General features: G+C 35.1%; 1 protein-coding gene across 2 annotated transcripts in view; it reads right to left on the bottom strand.

Moving 5' to 3' along the window:
• LOC113232021 (moesin/ezrin/radixin homolog 1) overlaps positions 1-23492 on the bottom strand; it is a 51084-nt gene that overhangs the window by 9022 nt on the left and 18570 nt on the right. For both annotated transcript variants that reach the window (XM_026466643.1, XM_026466642.1), the window contains 2 exons: positions 22194-22373; positions 22-144 (listed from right to left, as the gene is read on the bottom strand). In XM_026466643.1, the coding sequence (XP_026322428.1) occupies positions 22-144; positions 22194-22373 (303 nt within the window). The remainder of the gene's footprint in view (positions 1-21; positions 145-22193; positions 22374-23492) is intronic.

The following is a 23492-nucleotide window of genomic DNA, read 5'->3' as shown; positions in this document are numbered from 1 at the left end:
AAATTGTTTAAAGAAGGTTACCTGAAGGTAGAAGAGCTTGAGGGTGATTTCCTGGATGAGTTCGTCAGCGACGTCTTCGGGGTAGAATTTGGCCCGGAACTTGAACTGAAGCGGGTTCTCTTTCTTCACGTCTTGTTGCATTACCTGGAAGAAAACGTGACTTCGTTATTTGTCGGATACTTTATAAAGCCTGCTAAGTACAGTGCATTGGCGTCATAACTGCAGTAATTAAATCACATCTATGTAATTTAGGTCGCATGATTGGTCGCTTTGAATTATCTACATCACTCTTAATGCGGAGATAAGTATAGGAGAAACGTCCATGACGCCTATTTCAATTGATGATTAACTGCCTCCGTGGTCGAACGGCCACCATACTGCCACGCAGAGGCCCCAGGTTCGATTCCCTGGCCGATAGAAATATTTATATGGCGTACATTTATTTCTCTCGTAAGTTTGGGTATACTTTGTGGTTGTTTATATGTGTCCATGGCACCCGCGATACAGGGTTTCCCTAGGGCTATGGGAGTGTGCGTTATTGTGTTAAAACACAACTTTAATAATCTCTCCTTTGCGATAGACGGTTACCGTGGCCAGATTTGCTTATAATTTATTTAGATATTTTTGAATACTTTTAACTAACTTGACTTTAGTAACCGACTGTACTAAGGATACAGCACACTTCACTCCAAGTAGCAACAGGACCAACAGTCGATTAATATCACGCGTGTCTTACCCATCTGGAGAACGGGAGCGACCCTGACTTCGATGTGTGCCAGGAGGTCCAGGGTAAGCGTTAAAAAGGCAACAATTAATTACAATTCAGCGCTTCCCGCGAAAATTTATTTGCATGGACGTATCCAGAAATTTTGCTTTTATGGAGTATGTAATGAAAACATTGACAACTCTGTTCATCTCCATATAAAGTACATAAAGAACGGAACTTGTTTTGATGCTATTCGTTGGAATATTTTCTATATTCTTTAACAAAAGTCTGGATACGTTCACGTTTGCACAATATTTCTATACATTATGTAAGTGTCTAGTATAAATTGTATATCTAGTGCATATGTTTACGTTTAACAAACATTTGCTTTCATTATCCTATCGCCTAGTAACACACAAATACGTCAGCACCAGCAAACAATACAATAGAGATACATCTATTAAATAGTAAACTACTGAGTTGGATGAGGGTGTGACGGCTGGGAATAGCACCTTTATTTCCGTTGTATCACACTTAAGATAATAATATTTTACCATGGTGTCATAATGCCACTTGTACACTAATTTAAACGGTGTGAAAATTGTTTGCTTGCTATTTGAGGGCAATAAAGCAACTATCGACGAAAACATGGCGAAAAGTGGTGCATCCAAAACTATTTCAGCAGTATAAGACTATTCGTCGCTAGAACACGGCTCTTTGCCGGTCTGCTTTGTTAGATAATGGGCCATAATGTCACACTAAGAAAGTAGTACTTCATTCGTGTAATAACATCATATTATGACAAATTTTCAATAAGGTGCTATTTAATTTTTTGGTTTGACAGTATCGGTTTTTGTTATTGAGCAGTATGTAGAAAAGAACAGCTATGCTCCTGAAACTTTGGTTTTGTATCTGTAACATTGATATGTACGTAACTACATGGTAGTATTTACATAATCTCGTAAAGCTACACATTTCTAGGTGCTTTGTCATCAATCAGTACAATTTTGTTTGAAATATGTCACTGATTTTAAAAATAATGTTCCCTCTTTAAATAAACAGAATCTCGAAAATCTATGCGTTTCTTGAATGGTACGCAAATTTAAACTTTTCGTTGTAATAAGTTTTTGCAGGGAAATGAGTTTTTTTTGTCATATGAAAATATGATGGAACCAATTAGAAAATAATATTGCTAACCCTGAACCGATAATCGTGTTGTGTTGTGTAGTTAATTGTTGTGGCATTTGCGCCACAATTTGACACTTCGGGTGTTGAGGATGTGGCACATCGGGAATAAAATCACCATTATTGTATGATACTTTTGCTCATTACTTTAGACATATTAATGGTAGAATAATGTTCTTAGGACAATAAAAACGAATTCATAATACACAGTAGTTGGTTGGTTGTCCGATTTAAGTGTCTATAGCAAGCTTTATAGTCAACAATAGCGTGCTAAGGGCTAGCTACAACTCACAAACGTCTTAAGATGGCGTGTCATAAAGTCAATATCCCCTCATTAGCCGCTTTATTAGCTAAACCGTTAAACATCATTAACCGACTTCACTGGGTACGAGTAATATTTTTAATTGAAGAAACTGGGTTATGGTAGTTCACTGGTTCTTTCTCAACTATGTATATATGCAATACATATAAAATAATTGGTATACACATTTTCTTGCGCTTGTTAGTTTTTAGCTTTTTTATGATTGTAAAGATCTATGAAGCACAGCCACTGCGCAGGGACTTGAAAGTTGACTATCCATTGGGACTGTAATCTTATTAGCATCCTTCAAAAGGCTTGCTTGTAAACTATCGCTTGTCTCTTCAACATTATTTCGTGACTGTGAGGAAATCGAATTACCAGAATAAAATATCGTGTTATGTCTTTTGTATTTTTGGTTCTCAATATTGCACTGTGAACACTAGCCTCACAATTGTACTCGTTCTCAAATGGTGATTCCATGACTGGCGAAGTACATTCTTTATGCATACATTAGCGACATGGCAACGTCCTTGGTCGCAGGTAGAATGACCTCGTCTTGAAGATGCTTATCGGAATCACTGGAAAGTCGACAAACAACACGTTTAATAAGCAAACTGACGTCATAATGACTTCGTGATTTTAGAAGGTAGCTGTACACGGTACCTCCGAAATTACATGTGTCTAAGGCTCGTATTCTAGAACTCTACTCAATGCTCAAGTCAGGATTTGAGTATGGTTTAAAGCATTCGAAATCATACTCAAGTCCCTGCCATTAGGGTCGTATTTCCAGTGCTTGTGTTTCAATTGCAATCCTGACTTGAGCATTGAGTAGAGTTCTAGAATACGACCCTAAGAGTCGTATTCCAGAATTATACTCAATGCTCAAGTCAGGATCTGAGTATGATTTCATGCACTGGAAATACGACCGTAATGGAAGGGAATTAACCATACTCAAATCCTGACTTGAGCATTGAGTAGAGTTCTAGAATATGACCCTAATAATGCATTCTAAGGGTCGTATTCTAGAACTCTACTCAATGCTCAAGTTAGGATTTGAGTATGGTTTAAAGCACTTGATATCATATTCAAGTCCCTGCCATTAGGGTCGTATTTCCAGTGCTTGTATTGCCAGTGCAATCCTGACTTGAGCATTGAATAGAGTTCTAGAATACGACCCTCAGTGTCTCAAATAACTGCTATTAGTTTTAACAACAAATATGGATCTCCCATTTAAAAGGTACTTACGTTTAACCACAAGGGACAGGTCAAAGGCAAGGAACTCGGCTTTGTTTTTAAGATGACATTTTGATCATTCTAATCTAACGTGATTTCGGACTAAATCGTCGCCTTACTTTCTCAAACTCGAATCTTAAAGCACAAAGTTACTGAAATGCAAAATTGGATAGTATATACAAATTTTGCAGGCTGATTTCACGTCACATTTCCTTAATATTCACATACTGGCTTTTATCTATTCTTAAAGTGATGCATTCAAATTAACACCCATGATAAGAAATTTAAAATAAATAGAAAGTTTTGCGATCTCCTGTATAATCACTCTTTATAAGACACGAGTTTGGAAAAGTAAGGTATCGATATGGCATTTTCCCTTGTTTCCCTTTTATTTATTTTATAACGGACACCGGTTTTGCGAAATGACATTTTCAAGTATGTACCAATCAAATTCCGAAAACATCATAGTAACATGTTATCGTTAGATGTAATGGAATCCGACCGTAGGATTACCGATAAGATACGGCAAGGCAAAGAGATAAGGGCAATTATAGCATGCTTATTCATTAGGCAATCAAATATTGCCCACATTTAGCCATTTGATTGTTTGTTAAATCTCGATATTGGCACATGTTCTTCTTCTGTAAAGTTTTACGGTTTCGGTTTTACTGATAAGTTGGACTCTGATATCAGTTTTCCGTGGCTCGGTCGTTTAGGGACGAAAGGACACGATCGTGAAGAGTGTACTTGAGACGATTGAGCGTGATTTATGCTAGGAAGGAGGTCCAAAAGATTCGAGCGGTCTCCAAGTAGCTGAATAGCGTCTTTTGGTATCGGAGGACAAGCTTAGCATCGCTGACAATAGTTTTACGATGATTCAAAGTTCGTTCAATAATTATTAATCATTAATCAATAATATTATTAACATAATATAAATGGAAGAATGTCTTAAGAGTTTGAAATTGGTACGAGCGCTAGCAGCCTACGTGACAAATCACTGTAACATAACTTCAACTTACGTGCTAAACGAACAATTACTATAAATAGCTACTTACGATAATGCTTTGCTTAGTTAAGTCGGATGAGCTCAACAAAATAAGTTGTCATAATAGAGGAAAATGTAAAGTAATAGCTATGCAATATGCATAAGTATAGCATACACCTCCCAATCGGTCTCCTGTTTATTACAAAGGTTATATTAGCGAAGGAAAATCAATACAAGTGGAGCTCTAGCTTATATTACTCGCTAACTCCGCAAAGTATTTTTATTAGGTTTTAATATTACTGTAAGATGTTTTGAGCTTGTCTTAATTGGCTAGTAGCCGAGCTTGAGGAAACCTGGTCTTACGAGGTCGTCAGCTCGATCGTAAGCAGCTTCCTCGTCATCTTCCTCAGGTGAAATCATCTTCTTCACTGCTGTTGCGATGCATCTGGCTGTCTTCTCCACTATTGTATCCGGCTTATATTCAAACAATACGTTATTGATCGTCAATAGTTTTGCGGCGTTAAGTAATAGATCTGGAAATACCTTTCTTAATGTTGCTCTTACTCTATTAAACTCAAATTTAAGATTGGATAACACATTCTCACGGTCGTATTGCCACTTATCTATTTGACCACTACTGATTGAATGCAATTGAACTGTTAACGTCCTAAAGTAAATTAATTTAATGATGATGCCACTACATTCAATTTAATCCAATTGTCCCAGAATCCATTAGAAATAATTTCGTCCTAAAGGAATGCCGTTAAAACCATCGTCAGTCGATTCAATGGCACAGGTGTGTAGAGACGCAGGTGTTTCGTGTAGGTGTTAACAGGCGGAGCGCTAAAATCGCCTTGTTATGTTCTAATCCGATAGCATAGACATGAGATAATGTCGTTCAACACACGACGAGAAGCGGTGTCTTAGGCCCCGCGCGAGAGGATTGAGCAACGCAGCAGCCAGCCGTGGGAGAGGCGAAAGTACGGTCGTTGAACTCGCGGCCGCGATCGCTGCACAATCAGCTGTTCTTGTGCGCATGCCAACATAATGCACGCTTAAGTCGATAGAGATTTCAACTTCTCATAAATAAGGTGACATTTGAATGGACTTGGGAATGGAATCCGGAATACGTGAGAAAGCAATCTATGTTGATGCAGCGTTATTGCCTGTTTGTGTACGCGATTACATCAATCCAGATTGGAGGTGAAACTTGCGAATAGTTTAAGGTATTTCGACATCGATTCGTTCTCACACGCGCTAAGTCAGCGAGCAAGCGCGACAGAGATGACCATACTGTGGCCTCGCACGCAAGTAACCTAGTTGGCGGACGACGCCTTGCCACCTTTTCCGACCCCTCTCTCATGTTGCTTTGACACGATTACGTTAATTACCGAGAAAATTAACCAACGTCGTCACTAGCCGGACGTTAAGAAAAAAAATATTTTGGTTTTCCCCATGCAAAGTTAAGTAGATAGAATATCTGCGTGCGAAATAAAATTTTCATATTTGAATCTTTGTAAATGAGTTTTAAAACTACCAAGAACATGTTAAATGCTTAAATCATGACACACATTGTCCGTTAGACCTCCTAGTGGTACCAGCATGGTATGTTATGCTAAGGAGGCAGACAAGGTCGTCGTCAGCCGTTACGGCACTTTCTCCCGTCTGTGCCACGACGCTCGGTTCGCACGATTTATCGCATTTTCTTTAACACTTTACGTACGCGTTTTTATCATAACCATATCTTGCAAAAATCAATTACGCATACCACAATTTAAAGGACGCCAACAAATTACTAAAACCAACGTCACAATCCTTATTTGTTGATGTAATAATATTTAAGAGCACGAACTTCTGGTGATGTGCACACATTCAAGTCCCGATTGCATGACGTCAATATAGTCTTACTTGGATAGTCAGCGATTGACGTCGATATTAGATAGTCGAATGAATGATGCGATAGTATAAATGATAATGGGCTTGTTTTGGATGAGTCAAGGACATGTATTGTGCCGGTCGGAGGTCGCAGAGACGCACCTGAAGTGTTCGTGGGAACGGGGTCACGCGGGCGAAGCGCCGAATCGTCTCGCTTCGATGGCCACGCTTCGTATGTGATATTTACTTAATTTTAACATGCTTTCAACTTGGCAGAGATCTCTCGGCAGAGCACATTTTGTGCTATATGCCACGTATTATATTTACTTCTCTCTACTACAATTCCTACAATACATTATGACCCCTAATTTATTCTGAGATGAATTATAAATAAATTAAAATGTTAATGTGCAGAAAATGGGATGAAATAAAATTCATATTCAATCTTAAAACATTGATACTGATCTTTTTTTCACACAAAACAAAAACTGAAATTGATTTTTTACTCTTCCGCCGCCAAGCTCACTCCGCTTAGCTTCCCGTAGCCAGCGGATTTGCTATGTATGACTTATCAGGCGAGTTGGCGCAGTCCCATCCTAATATACAGCGAGACACTGCTTGTAACTTTCTAGATTAAAAAATAAATAAAGAGATTTTATTCCTTAACACAAAATATTTAAAATTTACACATACATCATTATCTTATTTATAACGCCAGTCTATTTTAAAAATTTGAAAATTATTATTTAAAAAAAAAAAATTATAACGTATTGCTAATATTGTGTAGAAGACAAGGTAAATTCAATAAAAGCCTAAAATGTTGTTTTTTACGGCCATACCGTAGGGTACCTTAGTGACTAAATATAAAACTTTCTACAGAAATACACATTTAAACTTCAATTTAATTATAAAGTCACCTTATATGTCGTTGTGAGTGTTCTAGTAAAGATCGAGAGTTAACTTCTCAGCTTAAGGTTTGTTGTATTGCAAATGTTCAATGTTAATATCATAAGCTGTGGGTAAGCCTGTTGTTATATAGATAGAGTTATCATTCATATATCCATTCAAGATATCGTTAATGTTAGGCGTCCATTTGGAACGGACGGACAATTGACACCTTCAATTACGGGTGGAGGGAGAATCATTCATTACACTAATTTGTATATATTTATTATTTGTAATTATTTGTATTACTTTGTGCCAATGTCAAAAGGCTAAGAACATCGTTTTCCGAACTTTATCCCGCCATCACAAATCTTCACTTTTTTAAAGAACCACAGGTAACACAATTTTCCGTTGTTTGCAATAGACAATTAAAAATATTCCTATAAAAAAAAATTTGGTGAAAAAATTAAAAATGTTTGGCATTAACATTTAATTGTTACACGATTTTTACAATAATTAGTTACAGCTATTATTAACGTTATTGTTATAAAAGATAATTTAAGTCAAAGGCTAGTCGTGTAAGTATTTTTTGTTCTGAAGCTTATCATCATCGATACAGAATTTACAAGACGAATGTATTGTGGTGTTATATAAAACGTCGAATGACGGTCAAACGACATCAGAATTTAAAGCGGTTGCAAGTAAGCAAAAGTGGTTCAGTAGTAGACTTAAGTGGAGAATTACAATTTTGTCTTCTGTTCAAAGTTTGTCTCAGCATAGCAATTGGTGATTACTGGCTAATATAGAGAGCCTATCAGGAACTTTGGTTTGGTGTGTTGTCTGATTATTGCGGTCGTGTTCAATAATCATAATTATTGCGACAAAAAGTCGCATTCCGCCGTCGAGACGCGATAGCACGAAATCGCGTGGCGCGCAACACGAAGACAACAGGGTTGCCTGATATTGCTAGATTATTTCTGCGTGATGTGAAGGAAGTGATGTGTCATGCCTCCATTTGAGACGATTGATGCTGATAAATTTGGGCCAATGAAAGAAGATTATGATAATATCTCGTTTTCCTAGCAAGACTTGACAACCTCGGTGGCCTAAACACTGTGAGCGCTGGATGCGGAGGTCCCGGGTTCGATTCGCGGTAGGACCAATTTGTGAAATGAACTTTTTTAAATTGGTTCTCTTCTGGGTATTCTGGGAAGAAATTAGTAATAAGTAAGTGCTTGCCTTATCGAACTTGTATTGCTGTGACTTGAATTAAAATAAATAAATAAGTAAATTCCCTAGTTTAAGACCAGGCAATTGGTGTGGTTGTCTGGCAAAAAAAAAAAATCTAATTGTTGTAAGTAGCTGATTTTTTTTGGTACGTCAACCGGGATGCAAGGGTCCATTCTACTTTTCTGGCCATTGCCACGAATATCAGTTTTTTCCAATCTCAATCAATAAGTATGTATAAAATATCCACACTAGTGATAGGTGGTAACCCTAACAGGACAGGGTATTTAGCGCTATTAGTGGACAATGTATGGAAGTTGTAAGATCATAAATATTTCAAGCCAATATTTATGGCCAAGATGAATTGACTAATACAATATTGTGTTCAAAGTCATGATAATACAGTGCAAAGTAGAGAAAAATAGAACTACATTTTAAAATATTAAGTTTATTATATCACGAAAAAAATAGTTTTTTATGGGTATGTACTCAATTCGCTTTGTTATAATTATAAATACAAATCGTCGCCTTACTTTCTTAAACTCGTATCTTAAAGCACAACGTAACTGAAATGCAAAAAGGCATTGTATATACAAATTTTCAGGAGTATTTTGGCCAGAACTAGCTCACATAAAGCGTGTTTCATTTTGAGTTAAGTAGATTTTAAGTAGATCTTTTAATTGTTTCTTACAATATTCTAACGACGGTTTTTTGACGTGTAGAGAATCAAATTTTACGTTCATTAATGATGTAAAATATGTAATTAAATTTCACATATTTTGAGTTACAACAGTAATAGCAGTACGATATTCAAATTTTGCAGACTGATTTCACATCACTTAATTAATATTCTTACCTATTCCTAAAGTAATGCATCCATTAATTTGAACACCCTTGATAAGAAATTTTAAATAAATAGAAAGTTTTGCCATCTTCTGAATAAACACTCTTTATAAGATACGTATTAACATTATATCATTCGGGTTGAATAGCTTTTCCAACGCTCACGCGACACCCATTGCACTATAGCAAAAACAATAGGTGTGTCATACATAGCTCTGTAATTTTATATTAATTATTTATTTATAGATACGAGTTAGAATATTTACATAAATATGAACTTTATGTGTAAGTTGTATGGTTTAATTTGTGAACATCCGTCAAAATGTGACCCTTCAAGCCGGTATCAAAAACATGATTTCAACCGAAGCAGTAAAATGTATAATTAGATGATAACCAAAAGTTTGTTTGAAGTTTATTTCAAAGTAAGGTAAAGAAAAATGAGAAAGTAAGGCATCTATTCGATCACGCACGGTATGCTGAAGGTGCTGGTTCGTACATAGACGGATCGAAGAAATTTTTACTAGTGTTCGATCTTCGTATTAATAATTGCATTTTAAAATTCAACACAATTATGCAATGTTGCTTTCAGCCCACATCCTCGCGTGGGTGTAAAAAGCGAATACAGGATAAACGGAGGAGGCAGGTCGCATCGGCAGCCTTGGCTTCACTGTGACCACCCACTCACAGTTTACACCATTCTATCATATAAATATTAACAAAGAGTCTAAAGACTCTTTAATGATGTATGAAAAAGCGAACAAATGTTAAATTACGTAACTTCTGGTAATTTGGACTTTAGTAATCAAATTGTTAAAGTCGCATTTAGAGAAATTTAAATATGTACATTTAAATTCGTAGATTGGTCTGGAGCTGGAAATGATGTGACTAATTTACATTGAATATGGAACAATGTGCAAATTTAAGCTTTTAGAGAATGATCTCATCGACCAACATGTGGGTAAATCAGCGTGACATGTGTGAACCAACCGTTTGCCTTATAAGTTTTAAAACAAACTAATTTTTTAATTTGTATTGAATTGCTATTCAATTACTTTTTGCGAAATTACTCCACTAGTTTGTTATGATTATTAATATATAGATCGAACACTCAAAACAAATTCCTTCGATCCGGCCGGATTCGAACCGACGTCTTCTAGCAAACCATGACCATGAATTTTTGTATGTGCTTGTTTATCGGATCTTTGTTATTTGGTTTTCAACGACTTTTTAGCCGTAGCGCCATCTATGATAATTCTATGAAACTAATTTTTTAAGTTATTAAGAAGACAGGAATGTTATATTATTCATGCAGTGGACTAATAATAGCCTCGCTGTAATAAGTAATTATAAAGTTAGTTTTCTCTACATCATTTCAGTGGCAGTTTTTATTATTTAAATATCTACAATATTATCATGAAGTATTATTTAATATTCGAGTGTAATATCCTGAAATGTTATTTATTTTGCACTATAATTTACGATTACTACTATATTAAATAATAAAAATTGCCACCGAAATTAAGTAAAGAAAACTAACTTGAAAATTACCCTAACAGTGGTTATTTTAGCATGTTGGCAAAATCTTGAAAAACCTTTAATTTGTGATGTAATGTATAAAATGTAGTCTTTATTAGAATAGAGATTATACTCAGACCAATTGAAATAAATAAAATCGATTACATGGATATGAAAAATTTGAAATAAACTTCAAACAAACTTTTGGTTATCATCTAATTATACATTTTACTGCTTCGGTTGAAATCATGTTTTTGATACCGGCTTGAAGGATCACATTTTGACGGATGTTCATAAATTAAACCATACAACTTACACATAAAGTTCATATTTATGTAAATATTCTAACTCGTATCTATAAATAAATAATTAATATAAAATTACAGAGCTATGTATGACACACCTATTGTTTTTGCTATAATGCAATGGGTGTCGCGTGAGCGTTGGAAAAGCTATTCAACCCGAATGATATAATGATAAGTGCATTCGCATGCGTGGTACGTAGCATTTCGCATGTTGTAATATACGCATATACGATGAGTATGGAAAGGCATCTTGATTGATTGTTTAAAAAAAGGCATGATTATGAGGTTATATGTTACTTAAACGTCATGGACATGTTTTTTATTCCTTTAAATACATCTTTACATATCGCATTGCTATTACAATGGTGTTGAAACTCAAAATACGTGAACTTCCAGATGAAACCATAGCTGAGCGTAAAATTTTATTCTCTACACGTCAATAAAACCGTTGTCGAATATTGTAAGAAACAATTAAAATATATATACTCAACTCAAAATGAGATAAATTTTAGGTGAGCTAGTTCTGAACAAAACTGTCATTACTCAAAGAAACACAATTATTATTTCCCTTTTATTTTTAATTGTATTTAAAAAAGTATGAAATTGTTTCCTACTTTCCAAACCAATTGTTTGAAATTGTTTGTTAGATGTCTGTAATATGCTACATTTTATACATAAATTTTAATAATCTTTCATGGGAAGCGAGTAATTAGTTTTTTATAGATTCTGAAAAATACAATTTTTGAGTTAATACACTATTGTATTAACAGTGCGACATTATAATGACAAAAAAATTCATATCTTCATGAAATGATAGCATCTACTGTTATAATATCGCACTGCTATTACAATAGTGTTGTAACTCAAAATATGTGAAATTTAATATTATATCATTACTGAACGTAAAATTTGATTCTCTACACGTCAAAAAAACCGTCATTAGAATATTGTAATATTCTATTGACGAATATTATAATATTCTATTATATATATACATATAATAATAGAATATTACAATATTGTAATGACATTATACATATATATAAATATACATATATATAATATATTTAATTGATTATTAAATATATTTGAGAAATTGTTTAAGTGTCTATAATAAACTATAACATATACATTTTAATGATTATTTTGCGGAAAGTGAGCAATTCATTTTTCATCGTATCTGACAAAGTCCTCTTTTCGAGTTAATACACTATTGTATTAACAGTGCGATATGTTAATAATCTCTTAATACTATTGGGATTGCTTTAGAATTGTTTGGCATCTAAACTGTAGATGAGCATAGATTTGCATGCCAATTTTGGTAAAATATCACGGTCTGATTATAGATATATATCTATACATATATGTACCACTTTTTGTAAACCATATTTTAAGCAAATAAATAAATGCTTCTGGTAATTACTCTATCTGAAAATGTGTATGTGAGGCTAATTAACCAACAAAGCGGAGATATGCGTTTACTTTTACAATTAGGTATGTCAACAAACCCATCTTTCGTCTTCTAGTGGATAATCCGCCTAACTCAAAAACCCTACCTCCTTACGGTTTGCCTTTACCTGCAAAATGATATTCGAATATGTAAGGCTTGTCATGTCAGATCGTTAAGAATACGACCATGGCATTTTACGTCGAGCGAGGAAAGGTTAACTAAGAGCAAAGTAGTAACATTCGTATCTCAAAATTTAAATATACACACTCACAGGTTAAGCTATAGGCATCATTTGACTGTACATAAAAGAGGTAGGGTACAATTTTTAACAATAATTCTGTCAGATTGTTGAGGTATCCATACGTACCGATTCATCCCACTAGAACAATGTTTCCCAAAGTGGTCTTTATCGAACCTAACATTAACATATATTTTTTAAGTCTTCACTAGCACTGTGTCAGCTGTCATACATCATCTTTATCAACCGATTTATGCGTCCCACTGCCGGGCACGAGTCTCCAGTCAGGCGACGATTTCAACTTAGTCCGAGTGCGGGTTTGGGACTTCACACGTTTTCTAGGGGGTTGTGAACCTTCTTCGATGTGAAGGTTTCATTGCGATATTTTCCTTCATAGAAAAGCGCATGGTAAATTTTAAATTATATTTCGCACACAAATTCTGAGAACCTCAGAGGTGCGAATCCGGATACGAACCCACAGCCTCTGCTTCAGAGGGGGTAGATCAAACCATTCAAAGTCAAACCAATCGAAGCTACCACGGTTTCAGTTGTCATACACATAATTAAAGTTGATCAATTTGTAAAAAATTTAATATTACAAAAGCAGGGTTTACGCAATATAGAAAATGGTGGCACGTGGTATAACAGGCAAAAAAGTTTGGGAACACTACAACAGAATTCTATTGATGACTGGTAACAGTGTGGATATTATTCGTTGAATTGACTTTAGTGCTTTTTATATAACAATTATGATCGTTGTAATAACGAATTTACTACTCGGTTCTACGTTTCTAATACTTATGTTAACTATATACCTATATTCTCTAGTCGCAATGACTAAATAAACAGCGAAGTCAGTGTGGGCGTCGTGTCCTAACTTGATTAAAAAAACTTGTTAAATAATTGGTATTTTAAGATTCAAAATACTCTACGATGACGTAACTTATGACTGTCTGTCGGATCGTAGGTTGTAAGGCCCACTGATAGTATAAAAGGAGATTTTCTTAGCAGAATACCGGTTTTTTGCTCCTTGGCAAAACCCGAACCGTGTGTGTGATTACTTGGCAAATATATCAAATACGGAAATACAAATAGCCATGTGAAGTACCACCATCACAGACAGACGAGTTACTTTCGCATTAATAATATTAGTTTGGATTTACTGTTATCAGTTATCTGTTTTACACGTCTGCATACTTCTAGCAGTGGTCCAATAAGCGATTAGGCGGAGAGAAGAGTTTATGTAATGAAATAAGAAATAATCAATTTGTCGTGGTAAATAAATTAACCTCAACTCCATTATTCATTCGATTTGCAGATTCCCTTGCGAATAAAAAAAAGAAAGTGAACATAAATTTATTCACATTTGCTTGAAGTAAACAATGAAATCGTCTTGGTTAATACTTCTTATCTCCACTTTGAAGGATAATAACATAGCGCAAGGCCTGTAACTAAATGCCGTAATATTGTGTGATTCTAGCAAGAATATTGTACTCGACACGCACGTTACGTCGTCGACTGTGTCGTCGGCAATGGAGAAATCTCACAATTACGGAGCGGCTGGCCGTCGCAAGCGCAGCGCAGACTCGCCCGACGCACCTAACTTTCGCGGACGTTCGTCGATTTCGCTAATGTGTTTATACACGTGAGTTTCAGTTTAAATATAGAACTGTCTACGTTTGTCATTTATAGTCTCAGGTTGGATGTGTACAAAAATTGTATATCTCTACGAAGAGTCGATACTATCTCAGTTCGAATTCAAGTTTTTCTTGTACTAATACGGTTCATTTTGCAGATCACAGAGGCAGGGACACTGGCTTTATTTTAGAATATATTTTTTTACAAACGACATTAACGCCATTTGAAAAATGTATATCGTATACGTGTCCCTTTTAGTTTCAGTTGATATTAAAAAAAAATCATTGGTATAATGTAAAGTACCTATTGAACTCAATTTTCTTGTAAAATTTCGAGGTAAGTTTATGTTTTTTTTTCTATCGTGTTTATTTTTAGGAATCGTGTTTTCACACCGTGTAGTAATCAGTGCATATCCTCAATTTCACTACATATTTACTACATTTTTTCCAAAGCGATTGATTCAACACTTTCACTGTTATGCGGAATCAACTTAAGCCATTTGAGGTAGCATAGACTCTTAAGAATTTGATGTATTGTCTATACCTGGAACCTATAATTGAATAAAGCATGAAACGCTAGTGTTTTAAAAACAATAGAACTTAATTAGTGAATCAAGCGGTAGGCATGCGATAAAATTAATTCGTAATATCACCGTAGTACTAGCGCTATCAATAAGTACTTATAACGTCATCGTTGAGTCACGCCGGAATTCGTTAGATGAATCAACACGAGGCGAAACTAAAGTTTGTTGAATTTCAATCCCTTTGACAGAGGTTCCGGTACCTTTGACGGGTCTTAGCAAATTTATAATGAATCGAATTCTTAGGTTTTAACGATTACTACACACTGGTTTGTTTGAACAAAAAGAAAACAAATATACGCTATTTAGATCTGAAGATATATGTAGTTTCATTTCTTTCGCGATTCGCAGGTATTGACTAAAAACGAAAAATAAAAGAATTGTTTACATTAAAAATCGAAATAATCTACATCTCTACTTGTAACTGGACAATCAGTTTGTCTTTTCATCGGAAAACTCTCTCAGTTTTCTTGCGTATGTATTTAGAACCTAAGTATGTATTCTTTTACCCAGCCTTTTCCAGTTATGCGCATTTTATAAGTGCTTTATGTGTTTACTGTACTTGAATTCTGTTTACAAGTCTGAATGCATTTCAGGCTAACCGTCGAAGATATAAAAAAACGATAGTAAATATTACGAAGTCAATAAGCGAGAACATAAAGTAGATAACAAATTAACAATGACACTTTATGAGTCAAATCAAATTGAGACTGACACTGTATATGCAGTGACTGCAAACTTTGATGTTATCTTAACGAAGGCTACAATTAATTATCAACTCATGCAGTTAAAATGTTTGACGTTAAACTACAGGGCTTCAAATATGTTCGTGATGGTTGTCATCGGTAAAGGAATAGAGTCTACTTTTGTATTAAATTTTATCTTTATTGCGTATGTAGGTAAAGCGTGACCTTTGCGACAATTCCTTCTTTTTTGGAGGAGTTTATTATATCTTTTGGTATGCAGTAGAGCTTCATGTGAAAGAGTTCGTCCAAGGAAATACTGCCATCTTACTTATTTCTGCCGCCGTTCTGGTTTTGAAGGATAAGGGTGCTGGTGTAATTAAAGGCACGTGGGGCTTATCAACTTATATCTCAGGGTAACGGATAGAGTGGCAGTGCCCCTCAGATTTTTGCGATTTAAAGCTCTCAGTGGCACTGGAACTGCTATGAACAGGCGTGTCGCTTACGACTTGTTCGTCCCGTCACTAAGTACCATAAAAAAAAAATACTACTATATTTGTATTGGGTTTCAATGAAGTTATAAAACAACGATATACACAGTCATCAAATTGTTGTTAAAACGGTGAAGGATTAATGTCGTAAGGCCCCGAACAGTCAATACGCGTCGTATTGTAAAACTATTACGTAATTCTAGCACGTTTAGGTACCTCGTCCTACTCACAGAATATGACGAGCAAATAACATATAAGAGTTCAAAATACGACAATCAAAGTATATGAAATTATGGGCACCTGCAATCGTTATACTAAAGACGTATATGATACTATTTTAATGTAGAATAAAGGACTTGCAATAAAACGTCTGAAGGGTCGTTTTGATGTGGCGAAGGTACTTATAGTTTTTAAAAGCTAAATGAAAGAAAAACAACAATGATTTCTTTTTTTCTTTTATTCTTTTTAAATTTGATGTTGCAGAGTAAAGAGAATCTATACTTTGTGAGCGAGTAATAAAATATAAAGTAAAATTATTTAAATTACGAGAAGTGTGTGAAATTCCTGAGAATACACGTCATTGCGTCAAAGCGTGTTCAGATGAAATCTATTAGGATGCGGATTTGTACGGGTTGGTTTTGATACATTTAACGTTTATTGGTTTCGATCCGTTTTGTCGAAGCCAACATGTAATGTCGCGAAGATTTCGTATATAATATGTTTGGTTAGACAGTATTTGAATTTATCTTCTTGGATTCTATTGTCTCCTTGTCCTTCTCATTAGAAGGACAATACATCGCATCACATTACATGTAACCTCATTAGGTTACATGTTCAATAGTGTGTCAGACACACAACAATTGCCTGAGGGTCTACTATCGATCTCCGTCCGACATCCGTCAGAAACAATTACTGTCAAATAAGTAATTAATAATGTCAAATAAGTAGACCCCTAGTCTCAAACAAGGTAATTCCCTGTATTATGAGTACCAGAGAAATGGAATTCACACTGGGGCACTTCCCAGAACACTCAAACCAGAACCAATTTAGAAAAACTAATTTCCCATTTTGGTCCTACTGGGAATCGAACCCTGGACCTCCTCATCCAGTACCCACAGTATAAGCCATTTGGCCATTGTCGTGATAATGATTAAAGCTCCTAAATAAATAGTTTCTAAAAAGTCAAGAAAGCGTAGTACATATTGGTTTGAAACATTTATATGTAAGGATCCCGTTATTCAAACAAGAACCAGTTACGACATAAAATCCTTGAGCTGCCCCGACTCTCCTGTTATACCTGTTGAAATTCTGCCCTTGACTTCAAGCCACACAATGAGCAAACAAACAACCATGAACGAAAACAACTCTGCCTTTTGTACCAGAGCAACAAAGGTATGAAACTATCGATTAGATCCGTAATTGTAATCCTATTCTATTGAATAGCAACGATAACTACATTCCTACTTATCCAGGAACGTATATGAAGTCATGTTTAGTTATTTCTTCTTCATACAATAATGTTTAGTTATTTCTTCTTCATACAATAAAGTGAACAGTTAACATACTTTTGATATATAGACTGTTTTATTGGATTTTGTGATAAGTTCAATAAAAATAAATAAACTAAAATAAACAATAAAAATAAAATCAAATAAACAGTTACATAGGTCTAATTTGCAATTCAAAACTTTAACGACGAGTTAAAAATAAGGTTCGTGACCGATTTTGATTATTTTATATATTTCTTTTATAGTCTTAAAATGTTAATGATTGCTAAAAAATATTAAAAACCAATATTGATTTCGTAAATTTTCATGGATGCTTTTTATATTTGCATATTCCCAAAAACCCAGACGATTACTTGTTTTATTGATACGTTTTTTTTAAACTCCTTATTCTCTCGGACTCGGAAAAGACGCAGTTTCCTATCAGAAGTGGCAATCAAAATCAAACTGAGGGAGTAGACCTCCTGATACGATTTGTAGTGCGAAACCGATACGACGCTCTAAAAAATTTGTCAACTGCTAGTTAGGACGATTCGATATAAGCATACTTTAATTGAGAAGTATATTACTGAAACGGTCGACGACGAGCTCAATTAAAAAGCGACCGTTAACGGTCACCGGGTGATATCAGCAAAGTGAACTACATGTGTACATCACATATTATGTTAGCGCTCGTATCGCTCCATATTTAGTCCGTTAACTACAGTTGATTTATTTTTAGCAATGAGCAAATTGTAGGACATTCGAGGAGTATATTTATCATACAAGATATTCCTTTGTAACTAAATTACATTCTAACTTAATTTTGATTGAAAAATGTGCTTAATAAAATCTCTAATTCTAAGGATTTTAAAATACAACTAAGTAGAATTTCATTTTTTATCATGTCATGTGACGGGAGGAGCAAGTTCCATAACAGTTGCAGTACCACCGAGAGCTTTAAATCACAAACACCTGAGGCGCACTGCCACGGTCACCCTGAGGCATAAGTAGACAAGTCCCATGTGCCTGTAGTTCCACAAGTACCCTTGCCCTTAAAATCAGGAACGCAGTATTGCTCACATTACTGTTTAGCGGCAGAAATAGGTATGGTAGCAGTACTTCCTTGGATGAATTCTTCTCACAAGGGGCCCTACTGCTAGGAAATATAATATTTATATTATTACAGTATATTTATTATAAACTATTTTTTTTTATGATTGCGATAGGTTAAGCAGAGAAAAACATATGTATAGGTCAGAGGATCTGAGTACAGAGAGAGACAGGTCATTAAGAGTACCATTTACGAAGAAGGAATGCTACACAATGGAGTGATGTTCCGTTCCACGCGCTGACGAAGTAATGCTAGAGTTGAGCCTACCAAGATGGTACTACGCACAGGCGAAGCATTTCTGATTATAATTCACGCCTACCATTAAATCACAATATTTTGATAAATAACAAGTATTTTGCACGTTTTTCTTCCAGTGGTGTAGGAGAATGCATCTCCACGACACGGATCTATTTATTCATCTTTTCGCGAAATTAGGTAGTACGTTTTTATGTAATCTTCAATGAACAAAAGATGCTTGAAATGGTCATCATGAATATTATTGTATCGTAGTATCTCTGAAATTTCTCAAGATAGAATTCTCAAAGTCGTATGCGTACGCTGAGTCATCATTATCGAGTGCAAACTGGTTGCAGGTATTATTCATACCTTTATCCACACCTGTGTATAAATATGACACTCAATGGATCTCAGCGTTGACATACTTGATTACTGTTCTCGATTAAAAATTCTTTCAGCTTCATTGAGTTCAACTACGAGTAGCAACAAAAAATATCGTATTTATAAAAATCGAATGCGTCAATTGAATTGCAAAATATATCGGAATTAGTTTCCCGTATTCAGTATCGACAGTGGAAATTTGAAATGTCGTAAGTAATATATTGCAGTAATGGAAAATGTTCCTTACTACAAAATCTCGCTTACGACGTTTCAAAATTCGATGCATCGAAGAAATTATTACTCTTATATCGACAGTGGAAATTTGAAATATCCTAAGAGACATTTTGTCGGAACGTCATGTTCGCTTACGATAAAATGTCCCGTACGACTTTTAAAATTTCCACCTTCGATATATGTTTACTACGAAGGTGTGCGGTGGCGGCGTCAGAACGAAGCGCGATGTAATGATTATTTTTAGCGGTACCGATGCGCTCGACCGGATCAAGTTCAAGTTTATTGTTATATCCGCCTATTTGTCTATGTACGAGCTAATTTATTATTTACTTATTGATAACGAGCTACGCACTTTCTGCTTTAGTGCCTCTCAGTTCAGCTGAGTGAAAATGGCATACCTCTGCGAGCCTCTAATTGAAAATACCTCGCGATGTTTCAGATTTCGTAACAATTTGCTTTCCAATGATTCGTCGTCATTACTATCACTTTTTAGTCTTCGAATAGTGAACATATTATTTCTGTACCGTTATTGTGTTTGTAATGTCTACATTCAATAAACATAGCGTTAATAAGATTTTATCTTAGAACAATGTGTTTCCTTCACAAATAAAGATTTCCTTTGACATGTACCTTGAAAGCAACCATGTTCATTGAGCAGACGCGTGTTTCCGTCTTTTTGTTATTGTACGATTACCTATAAGGAATTGTGTGAAATTGGTTTCCTCGCTGTCCCGGCATTGACCTGCTAAAGCAATGTTAACTGGTATACAAGCGAGTGCCGAATTACTGAATATCACTTTACCCTCCCACTTAGCAATGACAGCAACTATATTTACCACGAAATGTTCATGAATATTCAAAGAGGACATAGTCATTGACTCTCATTGTACCGATAGACAGGTTAATTAATTAGTTGATTTATTCATTACGTTGTTCTTTGTCTGTTTATTATTTCTTAGCTCCACTCAGTTTACATTTTTAGTTATTTTAGACTATAAATAATTGTGTTCTACTGCCCTCAACCGATTCACAAATCGTCGACGTCTGTTGCCAGGAAAAACGTCTCGCTTCTCTGTGTTCAACGAATTAAGTTTTTTATCTTTATTTTTGGCGACTGATGCTTCAAAGTTGCACTTTAATTCTTATTGTTGTTCGATTTAGCAATTCGACTAAATTGTCTATCCGAAATTCTTTCACACTTAAGACTCAGATAAAATATTTCAATGGCCCGGATATAGGAGTGTCACTTATGATTATTATTAAGCATCTATTAACGATAAGATTACTAAAACAAATGGCGTAAAGTATATCGGCTTCACGTCTTTTGAATAAAATACAATTATAAAAACATAAACCAAGCTTCATATTAATTAAGTAAAGAAATACGATTTTCATTGATAATGTTGTTTCAAACTAGAGAGAGTTGTTGATTTTTACGAGACAATAAGAGGCGAGCGTTGTAGTTGGCAATTGTAGGGCAATGTAGCGAACTGTGAACAATACGGCAGTGAACGATGGAATTCGGAAACGTAAACATGAAAATTGAGCGTATATGTTTTGTAAACTTTAAGTTGATCAGCTGAGTTCGGTCGGAGAATTAATAAGTAATGAGAACGGACACTCTCCGCTCCCTAGCTTGAGATACCGCACCACACCCCGCACATTGACGGCCACATTGACTGAACGAGTACAAGGCTGTCGGTGAGCCGATTTCGCGCTAAGACGGCTTTGATGTTTGCATATAGTTTTAATTTATTCATTACGAAATTTGTACTTTTTGTATTTAAATTTGTATAATGGTCGTGAATTGTGCTGTGTACGGTTGTTTATAACTAACTAAACGGGATAAAGAGAGGAGTTTCTTTCGTTTTTTCAAAGATAGTCAGTAAAAAAAGTCTGAGACTCAGTTATTGTTTTCTTTAGTGCAGAGCAATATATAATACAGATTTATTATATCAATATAATAAGACGCCATAACTTCGTGAGCTAGACAAGGGTTCTAGAATTTTCAATTTGTATTGCCGATAAATATTACGTAGTGAATATACCTAATTATTAACTAGGTAATGATAAAGTTGGACACGCAATTTCAAATATTTTGGCTACCTCATTTAAAGGTACCTGTACAAAAGATAACATTTTAAGTGCTTTTAATATACTTTTTAAATAAATCTTCAATATTATTGTAATAAAAAATATAATATTATACCGATATAAATACGTAATGAACATGTGTGATTATTAGGATTCTATAATAGAATTATAGATAACAAGTTGCCGCTCTGACCACGTAATGTAATAGTACGAGCAAGTGATTGGTAGGTAATCCTGCCACTTTACGCACACATTTGCGCGTGTGCAAAGCGCCTTGCTGTATATAGTAGTAGTAGGTAAATAATTTTCGACCGTTGTATGGAGTGTTCGGCGTGTGGTTCGGTAGCCACGCTTAGTTTATGTCATGGCACTTTCTATTCTTTAATTCATGACTCGACTAAGTTGCAAAAATCTACGCAAAGGTTTTTCAATATTTTTGTACAATCAAAAATGGCTTAATGTTTACTGCTATTGAAAATGGAGAAAAAAGTATTTCAAAAGAAACTAACCTTCTTGTAGAGCTTGATCCAGGTGAGGTCGCCCTTAGAATCGGTGTACTGTAGACCGAAGAACCAGACCTCCCGAAGGCCAATGGTCTTGACCACCTGGTCGAAGAGCTGCTTGCCAGTAGTGGTCTGCTGGATCGCGAACTCCAGCTCCGCGTCCATCGTCGTCACCCGGACGTTCATCTGAGGACACATCAGACAGATTAGAAATAAAAACAAATGTTTGATCAAATACTGAACTCACTCGTGCATGTATTCCGTAAAAGTTACATATTATAAAACTCGATAAATGGTACAGATCGTCTGATCTCTTCAAACAAGGTTTAAAATAAATAAATGTGTATTATATTTAGTTTTAATATAGCATTGTATCATTTATGTACGTAAATAATGTAATGTAGTAAATACAGGATACGTGCGAGTAGTATCTTTTCCAGCAAACACATAAAACAAGCGTATAATATTATACAAACCACAAGATTTATACAAAATAGCATATGAAGATTGTTGATTTATGTATAAGATACACATCGACTATGAGAAATAGGTCTAAAATTAGCAACAACTGCATATATTTACTACGAGCTATTATTACTGTAAGCACGAGTATTACAGTATAATAATAGTTAATATTCTAGCAATTATCTACATAAATATACGATAGATAACTATACGAAAGCACTGACTGATTCAAATTCGATTTGAATCCGTCATTCGATTTGAATCTAGAAAACTCGAGCCCATACGATTCGAATATTCTAGAGATAAAATAATGATCCCTGTGACATTTCTAACCGTCATTTCCCATTTTCGGAACTGATATGAATCGGACGTAGTGCGTAAACTAGCGTAGCGAAAAAATCCTAAATCTATGGCGTAAACGCCCTGAAGGTTTGTCATATTGCGACAGTTACCTGTCGAGGATATGTTAGTGGCAAAGTCGAAAAAAATAATTTCTAAACTAAAATTAATTTCTTTTGAAAAGATGTCGTGAATAGTCTGCTGAAGATTAATTCTCCAACTCTGTGATCATAATCGTCTACATAACATTTATAACAGTTGACTGCCGTAATCGTAATCAGTCGTCGTTGTCAACCACATGAGTACACATCCAATTACATAGTTATTATACAAATATAGAAAAAGCCAGATGAACGAGTAAAAATCATTGTACAATGAACAACGAGGAAAAAAGACATATACCAAGAAATCACGTGTCGCACACCAAGGTGACATCGATGACCTTATACATCAAATCTCATAAGGAGAAGAAACTATAGAAGAGGTCGCAAATTGCATTCA

This window comes from Hyposmocoma kahamanoa, unplaced genomic scaffold (assembly GCF_003589595.1).
Source record: "Hyposmocoma kahamanoa isolate Upper Pololo Valley unplaced genomic scaffold, ASM358959v1 66, whole genome shotgun sequence".
NCBI lineage: Eukaryota > Metazoa > Arthropoda > Insecta > Lepidoptera > Cosmopterigidae > Hyposmocoma > Hyposmocoma kahamanoa.
The sequence above is the reverse complement of the archived record's forward strand: the minus strand, read 5'-3'. Positions and strand labels throughout refer to the sequence as shown.